The 14,472-nt window shown below is 41.5% G+C and overlaps 1 protein-coding gene across 7 annotated transcripts in view; it reads left to right on the top strand.

Moving 5' to 3' along the window:
• TRAPPC9 (trafficking protein particle complex 9) overlaps window positions 1–14,058 on the top strand; it is a 459,142-nt gene extending 445,084 nt beyond the window's left edge. For all 7 annotated transcript variants that reach the window (XM_027684410.1, XM_027684408.1, XM_027684411.1 and 4 more), the window contains 2 exons: window positions 3,436–3,659; window positions 10,953–14,058. In XM_027684410.1, the coding sequence (XP_027540211.1) occupies window positions 3,436–3,659; window positions 10,953–11,132 (404 nt within the window). In that variant the 3' untranslated portion in view covers window positions 11,133–14,058. The remainder of the gene's footprint in view (window positions 1–3,435; window positions 3,660–10,952) is intronic.
• Window positions 14,059–14,472: the final 414 nt, after the last annotated feature.

Raw genomic sequence — 14,472 nt, 5'->3', positions numbered from 1 at the left:
TGTGCTCCCGCTTTTAAAATGTAATTGATATATTCTGTTTGAATTAAATTTGGTCCTTCTAATTCTCTGAAGTACTGTTTTTCTCATATCTGAATCTTTGGAGGATGGAGATACAGCCACGACTGTCTTCTGTGCTAGTGACTGTATCGTCTGATTCAGAGCTCCTGTATTCCAAAGCCAATAATGATTCACTCTCACAGCAGTGGTGTGAGCAGTCTCAGCTTTTATATGCCATCTGTGTGAGTGAGCTGAATCTGCAGAAATGGGACCCTGTACACATGGCTTTTCCTCTGTTCATGGATGAAAATATTAAAGCAAATCCGTATGGTCCATGAGATGTTTTCTGTGTCAGGAAGGGAGTAAAACTGCCTGTCAAACCAAGCTGTTCTCCCTGATGAAAGGGGACTGTTTTTAAACACTCCTTTCCATAGTATTTTGCACGCCAGCCATGTGTGCTTTCTCATCTGACATCTCATTGAGATCCTTGGCTTCAGTTCTGCAGGAGGGGAAGTGTGTTCTGGAAGGGAAGGAAATTATCTCTCAATATATACACAAGCACGTGTGCACACACGCTCTTGAATCAATCTTAAATGAATTGAATTTTTTTTTTTTAGGAATACGAAAGAAAATTAATCTGGTTGAGCCAAACTTAATTGCTTCCCTTTTGTTTGGATTTTCTGTTTTCTCATGAAGATATTAGGAAGCAGTGCTCTGAGCTATTATTAGATACAACAGTAGAGACAGAGGGCAAAGGGTTCATTTACAATTCCTACAGCAGTGCATTGAATTTTAAAGCTAAAAGGCAAGTTGATGAGCATCTTGAAAATAAGGATCCATCCACTAAGTATGAGTGGAGTATACTCCATGGAGTATTTCTGAAGGTTCAGGCTGGTCTGGGGAGCTAACCCTTTGTGAAGCTACCCACTGGCTAGAGGAACCAGAAAAAAAAAGTGGTTTTGTTTTTTCTTTTTTATTTAATGAAAGGACTCATCTTGCAGGGAGAAGCTTGAAAACATGAACTGATATAAAGTAATGAATTGATATAAACACATTTCTTATGAAGGAAGCAACTGGAGTTCAGTTCTCTGTCAGAAGACTGGGAAGCTTTAAGGTTATCCACAGACACACATTTCCGTGTTTTGAAAAATTCAAGTCAGTTAATCTCAGATAATGGGGATACCATTATAACCACTACCTCATCTCCACGATCTTAAGGCAAGGAGCAATTTGATCATATTGGGTAAGAGAGCCCATAGATTGGAGTGTGCTGTTGCAAAAGAAATCCAACTCCAAAACAGTTTTCTAGCCCTTTCCTAAAATGCAGTGGTGATTATAACTTCCTTTCAGAGAATCAGAGAATGGTTCAGATTGGCAGGGACCTCTGGAGATCGTCTGGTCCTGTCCGCTGTTCAGGCGGGGCCTCCTAAAGCCTCTTGCCATGGACCATGTCCAGATGGTTTTTGAGTATCTCCAAGGATGGAGACTCCACAACCTCCCTGGGCAACCTGTGCCAGCACTTGGTCACCTTCAATGTAAAAAAAGCGTTTCCTGATGTTCACAGTGAAGCTCCTGTGTTTCAGTTTGCGCCATTGCTTCTGGTGCTGTCACAGGGCACGCTGAAAAGAGCCTGGCTCTGTCCTCTCTGCACCCCCCCGGTGTTCACAGACATTGTTGGGATCCCCTGGAGTCTTCTCTTCTCCAGATTGAACATTCCCAACCTGTCCTCATAGGAGAGATGCTTCAGTCCCTTAATTCTCTTCATGATCCTACACTGAAGTCTCTCCAGTATGTCCATGTCTCTCTTGTACTGAGGAGCCCAGAATTGGACACAGGCACTCCACATGTGGCTTCACCAGTGCTCTCATTGTCAAAAACTGAGCTCCCGTGGAAAGGTTTGGAATGGGGGCTGTTCCAGCTGGGACACAGGCATGGGTTTTGGATAGCTCCAGTCTGAGCACTGCAGGGTTTTTTTGGGCTTGCTCTGCCAAGCCTCTTATATCTGGGACTTGCTGCTGCATTTGGGCAGCTTTGGTCAAGGAGGGGTTTTCATCTGGGTAGCTCAGCTTTGCTGACCCGACCTGTGGAATAAATGTTCTTTTCTGAACTTATTTCTTCTTTGGCATTAGCTTTTTTTTTTCTCCCTTTTTTTTTTTTCTCCCAGTGACTGTGCTGAGGCTTGTTCAGTTTGCCAGGCTAAAGGGCATCACAAGAACATGCATCATTTTGTACTTTTTGTCTAAGGCAACAAAACAAAAATAAGTTTAAAAAAATCATTTTGTTGTTTTTTTTTTTTTTTTGTGAAAGCTCCTGAAGCATAAAAATAGTGTCTTTCCTTGAAGAGAGGATATTACTAATGTAAATCCGATGCTGTTGGCAAAGGAATAATATGATGTATGTCGTAAGGCAAGGAACTGAGGAGGAGCTGGAGTGATGGAAATGCCTCACGGGCATATGAGATTGTGGGGATAGGTATTCACACAGAGGATGCTTTCTTACATGTCCCAGGGCTTTCTCTTATCTCTGAACATGAACCCATAGTGAAATAGAAATGTTCCTGTATTAATAGTACATTAGAGATAACCCTCATCTGAAAAATACAGTAATACTTTACAACTGGGAACCCTTTCAGAGCAGGGAATTGGACTAAGAATTTCCTAGTGTGTTGGTAATGAAACATTTTGGTTCTGTATAAGCAAATGGGCAAGGTTAGTGGACACATTACTCTGGTTGTCATTGTCCCAGCAGTAACCAATTTAGAGGCTTTATATGTTCTGCTATCCCAGAAAGGGAAAGAAAAGTAGAGAGTTAAAAATAGAAATCCCAGAAGGAATTAAAGTGCAAAGAGTGAACAAGCTCGTAGTACTACTGTATAATTTTGAAATCCCTTTTTTTCTTATAATCTGGACTTTAATATATGTATTACATTGCAAATTCTGGCAGTGACTGTCCTGCTCCGAAAGGTCACCTCCATACAGGAGGATTTATTCTGGCTGTAACATGTGAACATGGGCATCCAGCCCTGGATCTATCTAGTTGCTGTTTGTATTAATGGTTACTGTTTGTATTTCCCTTCGTCTGATGCTGTTGATTTTCTGGAGAAACATGAGAAATTGTCTGTGGCTTTGGCTTTCAAGGGGGAATGTTAAAAAAAATATCTTCTGGTGCCTGTGTGTAGATGATAATTGGGGTTTTTTCATAGCTCTTTCAACAGCTGTGGACAGATATCAGGCCTTCATGAATGTTTTTTTTCAAGTAGGTCCCCTGTTGCACTGCCCTACACAGGACAACGGTGGTGTGTTTCCTTTCTCAAAGTTAAGTGTCCTGCACTCTCGGTTTCATCAAGGTCACTTTTTGTCTTGAAGTTTCCCATCGAGATTAACACAGTTTCTAAAGCAGATGTCCAGCCTGATGTGGAATTGTCTCCTTGATTTGCAGATATCCTCGTTGATGGCCAGCTCTGTGACTGTGATGTCGTGGTGAACTGCCAGGTGGGCGACCCCGTCCCGCTGCAGGTGAAGTTGACCAACTGGAGCAAACACAGCGTGGGGCCCTTCGCCCTCACTGTGATGCCCTACCAGGATTACCAGAACGGGGTGCACAACTATGACCTGCAAGATGCCATCACCTTTGTGGGGTCTAACACCTTCTACATCGACTCAGTAAGTCGTTTTATCAGGAATATCAGGATTCTGGATGATTGGCATTTGCAGAAAAGGGCTTCCTTTTTTAGTTGTGCATTTTAAGGTAAATTAATTTTTGGAAAGCACCATGATTATGGCATCTATTGCTAGGTTGGGGGATACAGAATCATCTCTCTGAAATGGTTTAAGACTGTAATTTCCTACCATGTAAACCACTAGTAAATGATCAGAGACGGTAGCTTTTGGTCACCCCAGGTCGGACTAAATGTGAGCGGGTAACCTAGATTGAATGGTCAATACCATATTGCCAGTCCCTTGAGTCATCCAGTGCAGCCTGCAGTAATAGATTTTAAATAACTTTTCTTTTTCTTTTTAGTCCATAAGAAATATTCCCCAGGCTGAGCCAGGGAGCTCAGCAAATCAGTTTTAGTCAGGTCCTGAGGAAACGCAACAGACTGTAAAAAGAAAATGCTAAACATTAATGACCAATCTGATGAGCTGGTTCATTTCCTTGGTGCTTAGCATATTGTTACAAAACTATAAAGAAATGCTTAAAATGAGGCAAAAAAGCCCCTTTTTAAAACAATTTAGATTATGATTTTTCTCTCAATTTCTTTAGAAAGTTCAAGTCTGAGAACTTTTTGCTTCTGAGGCAAGACACTGAAAATACAGATAAAACTACTCTCTCCCACATCCTTTCCCCCCAAAAAATACAACAACAAAATACCAGAAATGAAAACAGTGCTGCCAAGTGGAACAAGCAGCATTTCTGGTAACTTATGAAATAAACATAAAGAAGGGGGTGAGTGTTTGGGATAGTGCTTAGGACCTTCGCTTAGGTCAGCTTTTTGGATCAGTAATAAAATGTACCTGTCAAAACTGAATATATAAGTGAACCTTAGTAAGAAAGAAATTAAAGGTTAACCACAGGGATAGTCACCATGCACATTTTTCAATTACCCATCGCAGAAGAAAATATTTCTAAAAGCTAATGAGCATGAAATACACCATCAGCTTGAATTTTAATGGGGGCTAACTTTATTCTTATAGCTGCATAATTTAAGTATGTCAACAGAAATCATCCAGAGATGATTTGACTCACTTTGACTCACTTCCTGACAATGTGGAGTTTTTAATCAGACTGGTAGTGTTTGGATGCCCGGCTGCCGAAGGGCCTGACCCTCCAGGCTAATGAGGGAATAGGGAGATGTCAGTGTGATGTATTCTTACCTTCTGATTGAGTCTCCTATGAGGCAAAAAGTCAGGAGGTTACATCTCTTGTGCCTGCCCAGGCAGCCTTCTCATACGTTACGGTCTCCGCTTTTGCCCCATTGTTCAGGATTGTGACATTTCTCCTGTAAACACAGTCCTCAAGAAGTTAAGAATAGAATTGTCTTCTGCTGTTTGTCCTCCTTTCCATCTAAAAAGGTGAAATGAAGAAAATGTTGACTCTTAGACAAGAAGTGTTATATTTCACAGTGTGTAGTGTTGATACTACAGAGACTCCCAGAGAAAATGCTTGGTCACGTTTCATCGAGGCATAGAGCCCTCATCATGGAAGAAAACTCTTCAGTATATCTAGTGCTGTCAGAGACCCTTTCTTCCCTCGTGATAACTAATTTAGTAATGGAAAATAGATTTCAGAAAGGTCCATCTGTTTTGGGGACAAGAAGAAAGTCCTGATTTGTGCATTTGATGTTTCAGGGAAGAACAATCACACACAGAATTGAGTTCATGCTCTGAATTTGGTCAAAAGTCAGACAGACACTGGTCAAAAAACTAAAGAAGCTCTCGGTTGGGTGAGATGAAAGAGATTCAGAGTTTATCTTTTTTATAAATGAAATTTGAGATACCGGACCAGATTCCCTGCAGGTCTTCAACTCTGCGCTGCTCTATTGAAGCCATTAAAAATGGCCGCATTATTTCTTTAACCTCAGGTCATTGGCACTTGATTATTTTTCTTGTTTAATGGAGGTGTCTTGAGATGCTGCCCTTTCCCAGCTGCTTGTGAAAGATGCTGCCCTCTTCCCCAGCAGACACACCGGGAGAGATGCTGTGAGCACTTGTTTTTGTGCGAAGTTGTCCAGTTTAGCAAAACCGACGTTCGTCAGCAGTTTAAGCTAATTGGGCTGACTTCACTCTGACACTGGCGCAGAGGTGCTGACATGATTTATTGCAGGGCTGAGCTGGGTGGGAGGAAGGATGGAGAACTAGAGTATGGTTTGGTGTGTCACTGGTGTATGGTCAAGAATGAGTGGGAGCATCAAGTATTACAGCAAGAAAAGATACTTCCCACACCCTGAAAAATTTGTACTGTTGTCATGCTGATGCAGAAACTGCATTATTGGTATTCAATTGAATATGATTTCTCTGGGGGAAAAGGAAAGAAAACCCCAAACTGCCCTGCTTTCCTAAATGTTAGTTTCATATTGAGCCTCATGCTCAAAAATTCACAGTTATTTTTGATTCCAGACTAAAAAGTTTCAAAGCAGTTTCTGCTACTATCTGGAAGACCGGGGATATATACAGGAATTTTCAGAATGCACATGCTGCTTTGCAGTATGAATATAAATTGCTAAAAGGGCAAAAATCACACGATTTTATATTTCTCTTTCTTGTGGCTTGAAGTCCAGGTGAGATGATTTATCTTGGAAGTAATGTAATGACACTTATTCACCTTTTTGTGCTTTTACTTCAGTTCAATGCAGCAGCCTGGGTTTGTGTCACAAAGTCTCTGCTGGGACATGCTACTTCAAAAAGCAAAGTCTTTTATTGAAAATTTTAAAGGATATTGAACTATTTCCATGCATTTCAAATTAAGTAGAATCTTTATTTTTAAGCACAGCTTCTAATTTGGTTCACCTTACTTTTCTATGTCTGTATTTAACAGAAAAAGTGACTTTCTCAGTTATTATTTAGCTAGTTGACATTTTTGTTCAGTGGGGAGTTTTGAATCACAAGATGACATGGTGGAATCCACCCATTAAAATAAGGTGCATTGATTTAATTTTTTATCTCTCTTCACAACATGAAGTTTTCCTTAAGCCATATTATTAAAATTTTTAGTTCTTACCAGTTTTTTTTTTGACTAATTAGTAATCAGACAGAGTTGCTTCTTGCTAAATTAAAACCAAAAATATTATCTTCTATGGAGATTCCTTTAGCTCCCAGCAGTTCATCCTCTCTTGTTGTTCCTGCTGGTGCCATCACTATTCTCAAGCAGGTTTTTTTTCCTGCGCTTGTTATCATGCACGAGATCAAGTGGTTGGTAGTGGGAGATGAGGAGAAATTCATTAGTAGATGGTCATTTTAAATCAGCTCAGAAGCCACGATGAACATTTGCTCACTTCTGGCAGGTCCTCTGTGGCCCATCTGGAACAAATTAGTTTTCTTGGCACTGTTTTACTCGCACTGTAAACTCTTTGGGGCAGCGAACAGGAGCTGGCACTAGTCCTAATCTCCAACTGAGCTCCCTAAGTACTACAGCAGTATAAATAAGTAGTAATTAGTTCTAAGCAATCTCAGTCCCACATGGTAGCCTAAATCAGGGAAGGATTAGGATGGATCTAGAAACTTAATTTTTCTTCTATCTTGGTGGAACAAAGGAGTAACATGGACTTTTTTTTTCTTGATTCTGTGGTCATTTTTTTTCTGGGGTAGAAGCTTCCCATCTTTGGTTTCCACAATTTGGTGGAATTTTAGTGAAGTCTGTTTCGGCTCTGACTCAGCTCAGGGAGCATGTAGTCAACATCATCACAAGTTGGCACAACAAGTAATGACAAATCTAGTTGGTGACACTGAGACAGCTGTGTGCTGCTAGATTGAATGACAATACAAATTTGGGCTGGGTCAGGCACAAATATGTGATCTTCATGTTTCTCATAGGTTAGCTGGATCTTGCACTTGCAATCAGTGGGATGGTGTGTCCTGTCAGCTATGGCAGTGAACTTGTGAACACATCTGAACAAGGCACCCTGAGCTCCCTTCACAGGTAGTGGGGAGCAAGTCATCAGGGCTGATGCAGTTTAGGGGATATTTTACCTCATTCTGCATTTGGTGAGGTGAATCCTTGTGTTGAACAGCTGGCTCAGATGTGGACACCCACTTTATAGACATTTGGGTGGATTCAGTTCCAGACAGGGACACCTGAATGAGTAGGTGTTGCCATGGAGGCTGGCCTGCTAAGCTCCCATTAGTCAATGGAGATGTGATCTGCAGCAGGTAGAACCTGGCTTATAAACACCAGGGGTGAGATTCTGTTGCCTAAAAGTAGATGTCTACTATCATCTAGGTTCATCTAAGGTGGCTATCCTACTGGCCTCCACATGCTGCCAGGAATCCTGTAAGACATCCTGTAAATCTTCCCAGAAGTTTCAGTCCCTTAGGCCATCCCAAATGTCACGAGGTACCTGTGTTTAGGGAGCTGTATCCTGACTATATAGGCTGCCTAGGCAACCTATTCTGTGTTTGCTCCACTGTCTGCATTGATTATGTATCTTCTTTCTGTAGTAGAAACTTGGATACCTGGTGTGCAGGGACACACCTAAATGTAGGTGGTTTAACCTCAAAATTAGTCCTGTGCCTGGTGTACCACTTGGGCTGAATGTGACCCACTGCTGACCTGACTGCTGCTGATTTACTTCTTCTCTTTTGGGAATGTTTGTAGGCAGCCCCACTGGAGATGCAGCCTTACTTTCCAAAGTTGGTTCCTATTTTGGAAGAAACATCTTGTCTGCATCTCAACAGTGTGAAGGTTTCAAGCAGCTTTTGCTTCCCTGTTTCTCCAAACCACAAGTGTTGGTTACACTAATGGTGGTACAAGTGGCCAAACAGATAGACCCCAAACCATGAACATTGATGTTAGATGTTGGTGCTGATATGCCTGAAGCCATATTCCTGCTTGTCAAGGGCTGTGATCACTGCTGTTGTGGATATTCCTTCACAGTGCAGGTGGATTAGGAAAAATGGGCTGGGAGCTTGAAAGAGATGTGGGTCCTGGGGAGGCCTTATTTGCTATTTGCCTCCACCCTTTGCTGGCTTTAGTGCCTACCTCTGTCCTGCTCTGGATGCAAGTTCACATCAGTCCCAGTCAGGCAGAAAACAGGCTGGCAGCCCCGGGAGAAGGGGAAGGAAGCAAGAGGGGAGACGGCTTGATGTTGTTCTGCATGTCCAAACACAGTGCCAGAGGGCAAATCTTGTACCCATCGAGGAGGGGAAATGCCAAGGACATGGGGCAGGAGAACAGCTGTGGCTGCTCTGATCATTCACGTGGATGATACGATGCTGATACAAGTTTGCCTTAGGTCAGCAAAAGTGCTCAGCACCAAAACCAAAGGGAGCCTGGACTCTCCAGCTCTGAGGATGTGGATGATTGTGAGCAGCCAGGCCCTTTTCAGGAGCAGCAATTTAGAATCATAGAAAGGCTTGGGATGGATGGGACCTTAAAGATCATCCGGTTCCAATCCCCTGCCATGGGCAGGGACACCTTCCACTAGACCAGGCTGCTCAAAGCCCCATCCAGCCTGGCATTGAACACTTCCAGGGGTGGGGCATGCACAACTTCTCTGGGCAACCTGTGCCATGCTTCATCACCCTCACAGTAAAGACTTTTTTCCTGCATATCTAACCTAAACTTCCCCTCTTTCAGTTTGATCCCCATACTCCTTGTCCTATCACTACAGTTCCTGATGAAGAGTCTCCAGCTTCCTTGTAGGCCCTGTTCAGATACTGGAATGCTACTATGAGGTCTCCACTCAGCCTTCTCTTCTCCAGGCTGAACAGCCCCAACTTTCTCAGCCTACTCATCATCCTTGTTCTGGTCCTCCTATGCAATGGCAAGTTACCCTTCAGCAAAGTGAGTCCACAGACACTTTCCCAGTTAATACCCCATGGCTGGTGTCCCAGTTTACCAGATGACCAAATTTTTTATAAGTGGGCAACAGTCCTGATAACCTTGTAGCCTTGGTCTCATCCCTTCACTATCGCAGGTGGTGATGTCCCATCAGTTCCTAGGGATGCCTCTGGCAAAGGGGACATTATTCCCTCCTGAACCCAACCAAGTCCAGCATATTTACACAGCTCAGTGCTTCTGGATCCAACACCAGAGTTTCTGTTGTGGTTGGGCTTGGGTGTCTGCTTGTCTGACCAGTGGTATGTCCTGCTGTCAATTTAGAATCAACGCTGGACTCTGTAATGTGATGGATGCTGAGGTGTTTGGGGATGACCAAAGAAAGGTCCATTGCCACTGGGTGTTCAAGTGAAAAGAAAATACATGGGCACAGCTCTACCAGTGAAAGTAGGGATGACTCCATGAGTGTGTCTTAGGTTGATGGTTTCAGAGTCCAGAGAGAAGAAAGGAACTGGTAAAGATGGCTTTGGCTGAGGGAAGACCAGTACTGAGGAGGTCAGGTGTCCTTTTTTGGGTCTTTTCTGCTGGGGTTAAGTTGCCTTTTCACAATTTTTTGAAAAAATCCATCTAGTGGAATGGCTTTGTTGTTGATTTCGCGTTTTGCATCTGCAGTAACTTTAATCCAATTACAGGCACCCTGAAACTGGATTTCACATCTTTTGGGAGCAGATATTAATTCAAACATTATCACATGCTAAACAGTCGTGGGAGTGTTAAAGTTAGAAATGACTGAAGTGTCTTGCTGAAATGAACTAAGATATATTACTCGTTGTGAAGATACAGACTGTAAATTTTTTTTCGTTGGAGGGAGATATGTAAATGTAGAAACATTGTGTACTCTGTATTTTATTTGGACAAGTTAAATCAGGGTACCTACTTCTTTTTTCTTGCTAAATTTCATTATTTTAATGATTGTGAATATTAAAGATTCCTAAATTCCTAATATTAAAGATTAGAATTTGTAGTCAGATTATGTCAATAATAAGTGAGGATGAACTTAGTTATCGGTAAGTTGTTAAGTGGTGTTTAACCATGTAGTTAAAATTAATTCAGAGACATGATTTAGACCTTTAATAGACATGTTGATAAATGCAGTCAAAGGAAAGATTTGGTGTGATCTCTACTTTAAACCAACTCTGTTTTGGAATCACTGACTCCTGAAAGCCTGTATTGTGGTTTGAGCTGTGCCACATCTTTACTGCATGAGTGAAAAATACAGGATTTAATTTTCAGTGCAACAGTTTTGCTAGAATAGGGACAAGATCTTTACTCCTTTTTGTATGAAAGCAACATCAAGATGTTAATCTAGAATACTTGGAGATCATTTGAAGGAGCTACTGAACTTCAATTAATTTGCTTTGTTGTTGGTTTATTTATACTGATTTTTACATTCTCATTTCCAGGTAAAGCCGACCAAAGACTCTGTGTACTTTGGAGCACTTCTCTTTCTCTACACAGGTGATTTCTACCTGAATATCAAATTCCATGAAGACAACTGCAGCAGGGAGCTGCCTCTCTCCTGGCTCTGTCTTCCCAGTGTCCACATCCGTGCTACGGAGCCTGTGGTCCCAACGAAGCTGTAAATGTACTGTGTGCTACTTGATTAACCACAGCGCACAGCAATGCTTGGCACAGCCTCTGCTTGACCCCAGCTTGTTTCTGTCCAACCCCAGGCCACAGACTCCACTTTGGAGGAACAGCTGAACACTTTCTGAATTGGCTGATAGTCATTTGGGCAGCTGCCTTTGCTAATTTCAGAGAGAGGGAGAGAGAGATTATAACTGTGCTGGAGTTTTCTTCTGTTTCCAAAAAGCCTTTGAAATTGCTAATATATGCATTATACTTTAATATACTCCATTGATGTCAGTGGTTCGAAAGGGTCTTGAGGACTGAATTTAACCATGTGTTTGAAGGTCTCAATTCCAACTTGAATAATAATAATAATTTAGAATTTTTCAGTAAGATTTGTGTATTTGTATGAAATTCCTCCTGGCTTGTTCTGGACCCATGGCATGTACCCTTGAGGTGTCTTTTAGATTTTGTCCACTGGCTTGTTCTTGTTCACTTGCTTGCTGAGTATTTGGTGTCTTTGGTGATAAATAGCAGTTGTGGTGCTTTTTAGTGTGTTACTGAAAGTAGGAATAGCAAATGTGCCTCCAGTTCTCTCCCTCCCCTGAGCCCAGTGCCACTTGCTCCTGGTAAAGTCACTGCCTTTAGTTTGGCAGATCTGTGAACTAGAAAGGAAAGAGGGTGAGGAACAGCTAAAGAGCTTTGTCCTTGAGAGAAGATATAAGCCAACTTTTGGGTTGCCTAGAGCTTGCCTGTGAATTTGGGTTGTCACAGTTCTGTTTTATAAAATCACTTGAAACATTTGCAGGCACCTAAAGATCCACCGGAATTAATCAGATAGTTGTTAGTATAACTTTGCATGAGTTATTGCAAACTCTTCTGAACAGATTTTTCATGCTAATATACTGCTTTTTTATGTGGCTGTTTTTTCTTTTTTTTTTTCTTTTTTTAAACTTTTTTTTTTAGTTTAATTATTAGCCGATTAAGGCCATGGAATTCCTGACTGTAAAAGTAGTTGATGAATGTACTGAAGATTTAGCCTGTTTTTCAGAGTAATGTTTTTGTATAGTGAGATATGTTTTTACCCCATATAAAGCGGGGAGATGTCTTAGCTGTATGATTAATATATTATTTCATGGACCATATGTTTAAAGCCTGTCTCAATATTTTCTTAAAGTTGTAGTTAAATTTGGTGATAGAACATTTCCGGGGGTGGATACACCAAGCGGGGGTGGTCCAGTTAACTCTGTATGATTTAAATCTACATGCACAACCTCTTTGCAGATTTTTTTTGTTTCTTTAGACTTCATCGAAATGTGGGTCCCCCACTTCATACCTGACCTGGTAGCTTGTTCTGGTTCTCTGCACCATATTTTTAGATGTGACTGGTGTTTTCTGTAGGAAAGACGGTGCTCAAAACTCAATTCATTGCATGTTTGCAAATGACTGTAATGTATTCATCCTAAATATATTTCTAACTTGAGGGAACTCTAGCTATAGCGTGGAATTTCCAGTGTATGCAGGGTATTATCTCTAAAAACGTGTATTGTGGCAATGTTATCAGTGTTTTTGCTCGAGCTGTGGCTCTGTGCACAGCTTTGAATGCCAGAGTGGAAGTTTTCAGCCTTGAACTGATGGGAATCCGAGGCCAGCTGAAGATTCACTTGCAATGATTTACTGCTCTGTCAGCAGTGTCCAGTAACAAAATTGTTCCTTAGAGTTGCACAGTGGCTCTGGGCCAGAACACCCATGGAAAGAGAGTCCAACAGCTGAGTTGGGCATTTATTTTTGTGTTGGTGGAGCTTAGTTTACCAAACTGTGCTGTGAGGCTGAATTCTCTGTCACTGGGTAGGCATATAAACAGAAAAAATAAGCTCCAAGGAGAACAGGAACTAAACCAGTTGATCTTCTCCATAAAAGCTTGTTTTTGACATGTGTGTCTGTACTATGTTGCACAACACTGTTGCAGCAATATCCAAATTGGGTTTTATTCAGTATTCCCAGCAGGTAATGGGCAGATTCTAGGAATACAGCTAAGGCTTTATAAGGGCCACATTGCATTCCAAACAAAAATATTGTGAAGCACATGCTGTTGCATTCGGGATGCTTCAACTTACACACTTACGGGATCATTTCCTAATTTATTTTTAACATTCTCTGAGAAGAGAGGGTCTTGTTCTGTGGAGCCTGTACTGGGATGCAACATTCCTGTGCCTTTTTACTAATAAGGGATCCTGATCCACAGCCTGCTAAAGCTGTTGGAATGGGAACAGCTTTTATTATAACAAAAGCAAGCTGTATTATTTCTTAGGTATCCAATATGCCATTATAAATCTGTCATATGTGCATATAAATATAAGTTCTTGTGTGTGAGCTGACCCTTAAAGGTCTATCTGTTCATTATATAGTAGACTACTCTGTCCCTTGTCAGCTTTGATGCTTAGTTACTTTTGGCATTTATGATATCTTTCCCAATTTTCTCACACTTTTACTTGTCTTGGTGAGAGAGATGAAACACAAGAAGTTCTTCCTTCTGAAGATCATTTTTGACTTGTCCAGAAGGAAAATATTTAAGTGTTAGTGTAATTTGGAGAAAGGTGAGGTGAAGGTGCTTAAAGTCACTGGGATTGCTGTCAGGATTGGTCACTGTACTGCTTGGAAGAAGGATAATATTCCTCTGATCTGTTCTCCTGTCCTAGTACTGAAAACTTGCTTTTATTCCTCTGAAACACCCAGCAATTATTTTGAACATGATAAGTCAAACTGCTCATTGTTATACAGATGTAAATCTGATACAAGCCCAGTGGTTGCATTAAATCATTCCTAATTTAAATCACCATTGCTGAGCGCAGACGTTGGTTCAGTAGATGTATGCATTGGAGAAGCCTAAGTTGTGTAACTTTAACTGTCTGAATAAATACTTATTTCATTGTATTTAAACCTTTGCCTGTCTCTTCTGACTGTAATTCCTGATAGTGTTCTTGTGTGTTTTTACTGGTAATAATAACATATCTCTTGATGCTGTATTCTGTCTCTGAGAGAATGTGTTTGACCCTGGAACTGAAATTTCAGCTACACTCAGCCTTTCTCTTCCCAGATGAACTCAGAGCTGGTGAAAGATGTCAGCTCTGTAGCGTGGTTCCTGTGTCACTGTCTGGTCACTGTCAGCTGAGGGGACAGAGCTGCACTCACATAAAAGGCAACAAATGCCTCAGTATCCCAATATTGACACTGAGGGTGCTGAGGCACTGGCATAGGCTGCCCAGAGAGGTGGTGGATGTCTCATCCCTGGGAACATTCAAGGTCAGGTTGGATGGGGCTCTGAGAAACCTGACTTCATTGAAGATGTCCCTG

The sequence above is a fragment of the Neopelma chrysocephalum genome, unplaced genomic scaffold (assembly GCF_003984885.1).
Source record: "Neopelma chrysocephalum unplaced genomic scaffold, ASM398488v2 Primary Assembly neopelma1_66, whole genome shotgun sequence".
Classification (NCBI taxonomy): domain Eukaryota; kingdom Metazoa; phylum Chordata; class Aves; order Passeriformes; family Pipridae; genus Neopelma; species Neopelma chrysocephalum.
This window is presented reverse-complemented; position numbering and strand designations above follow the sequence as displayed.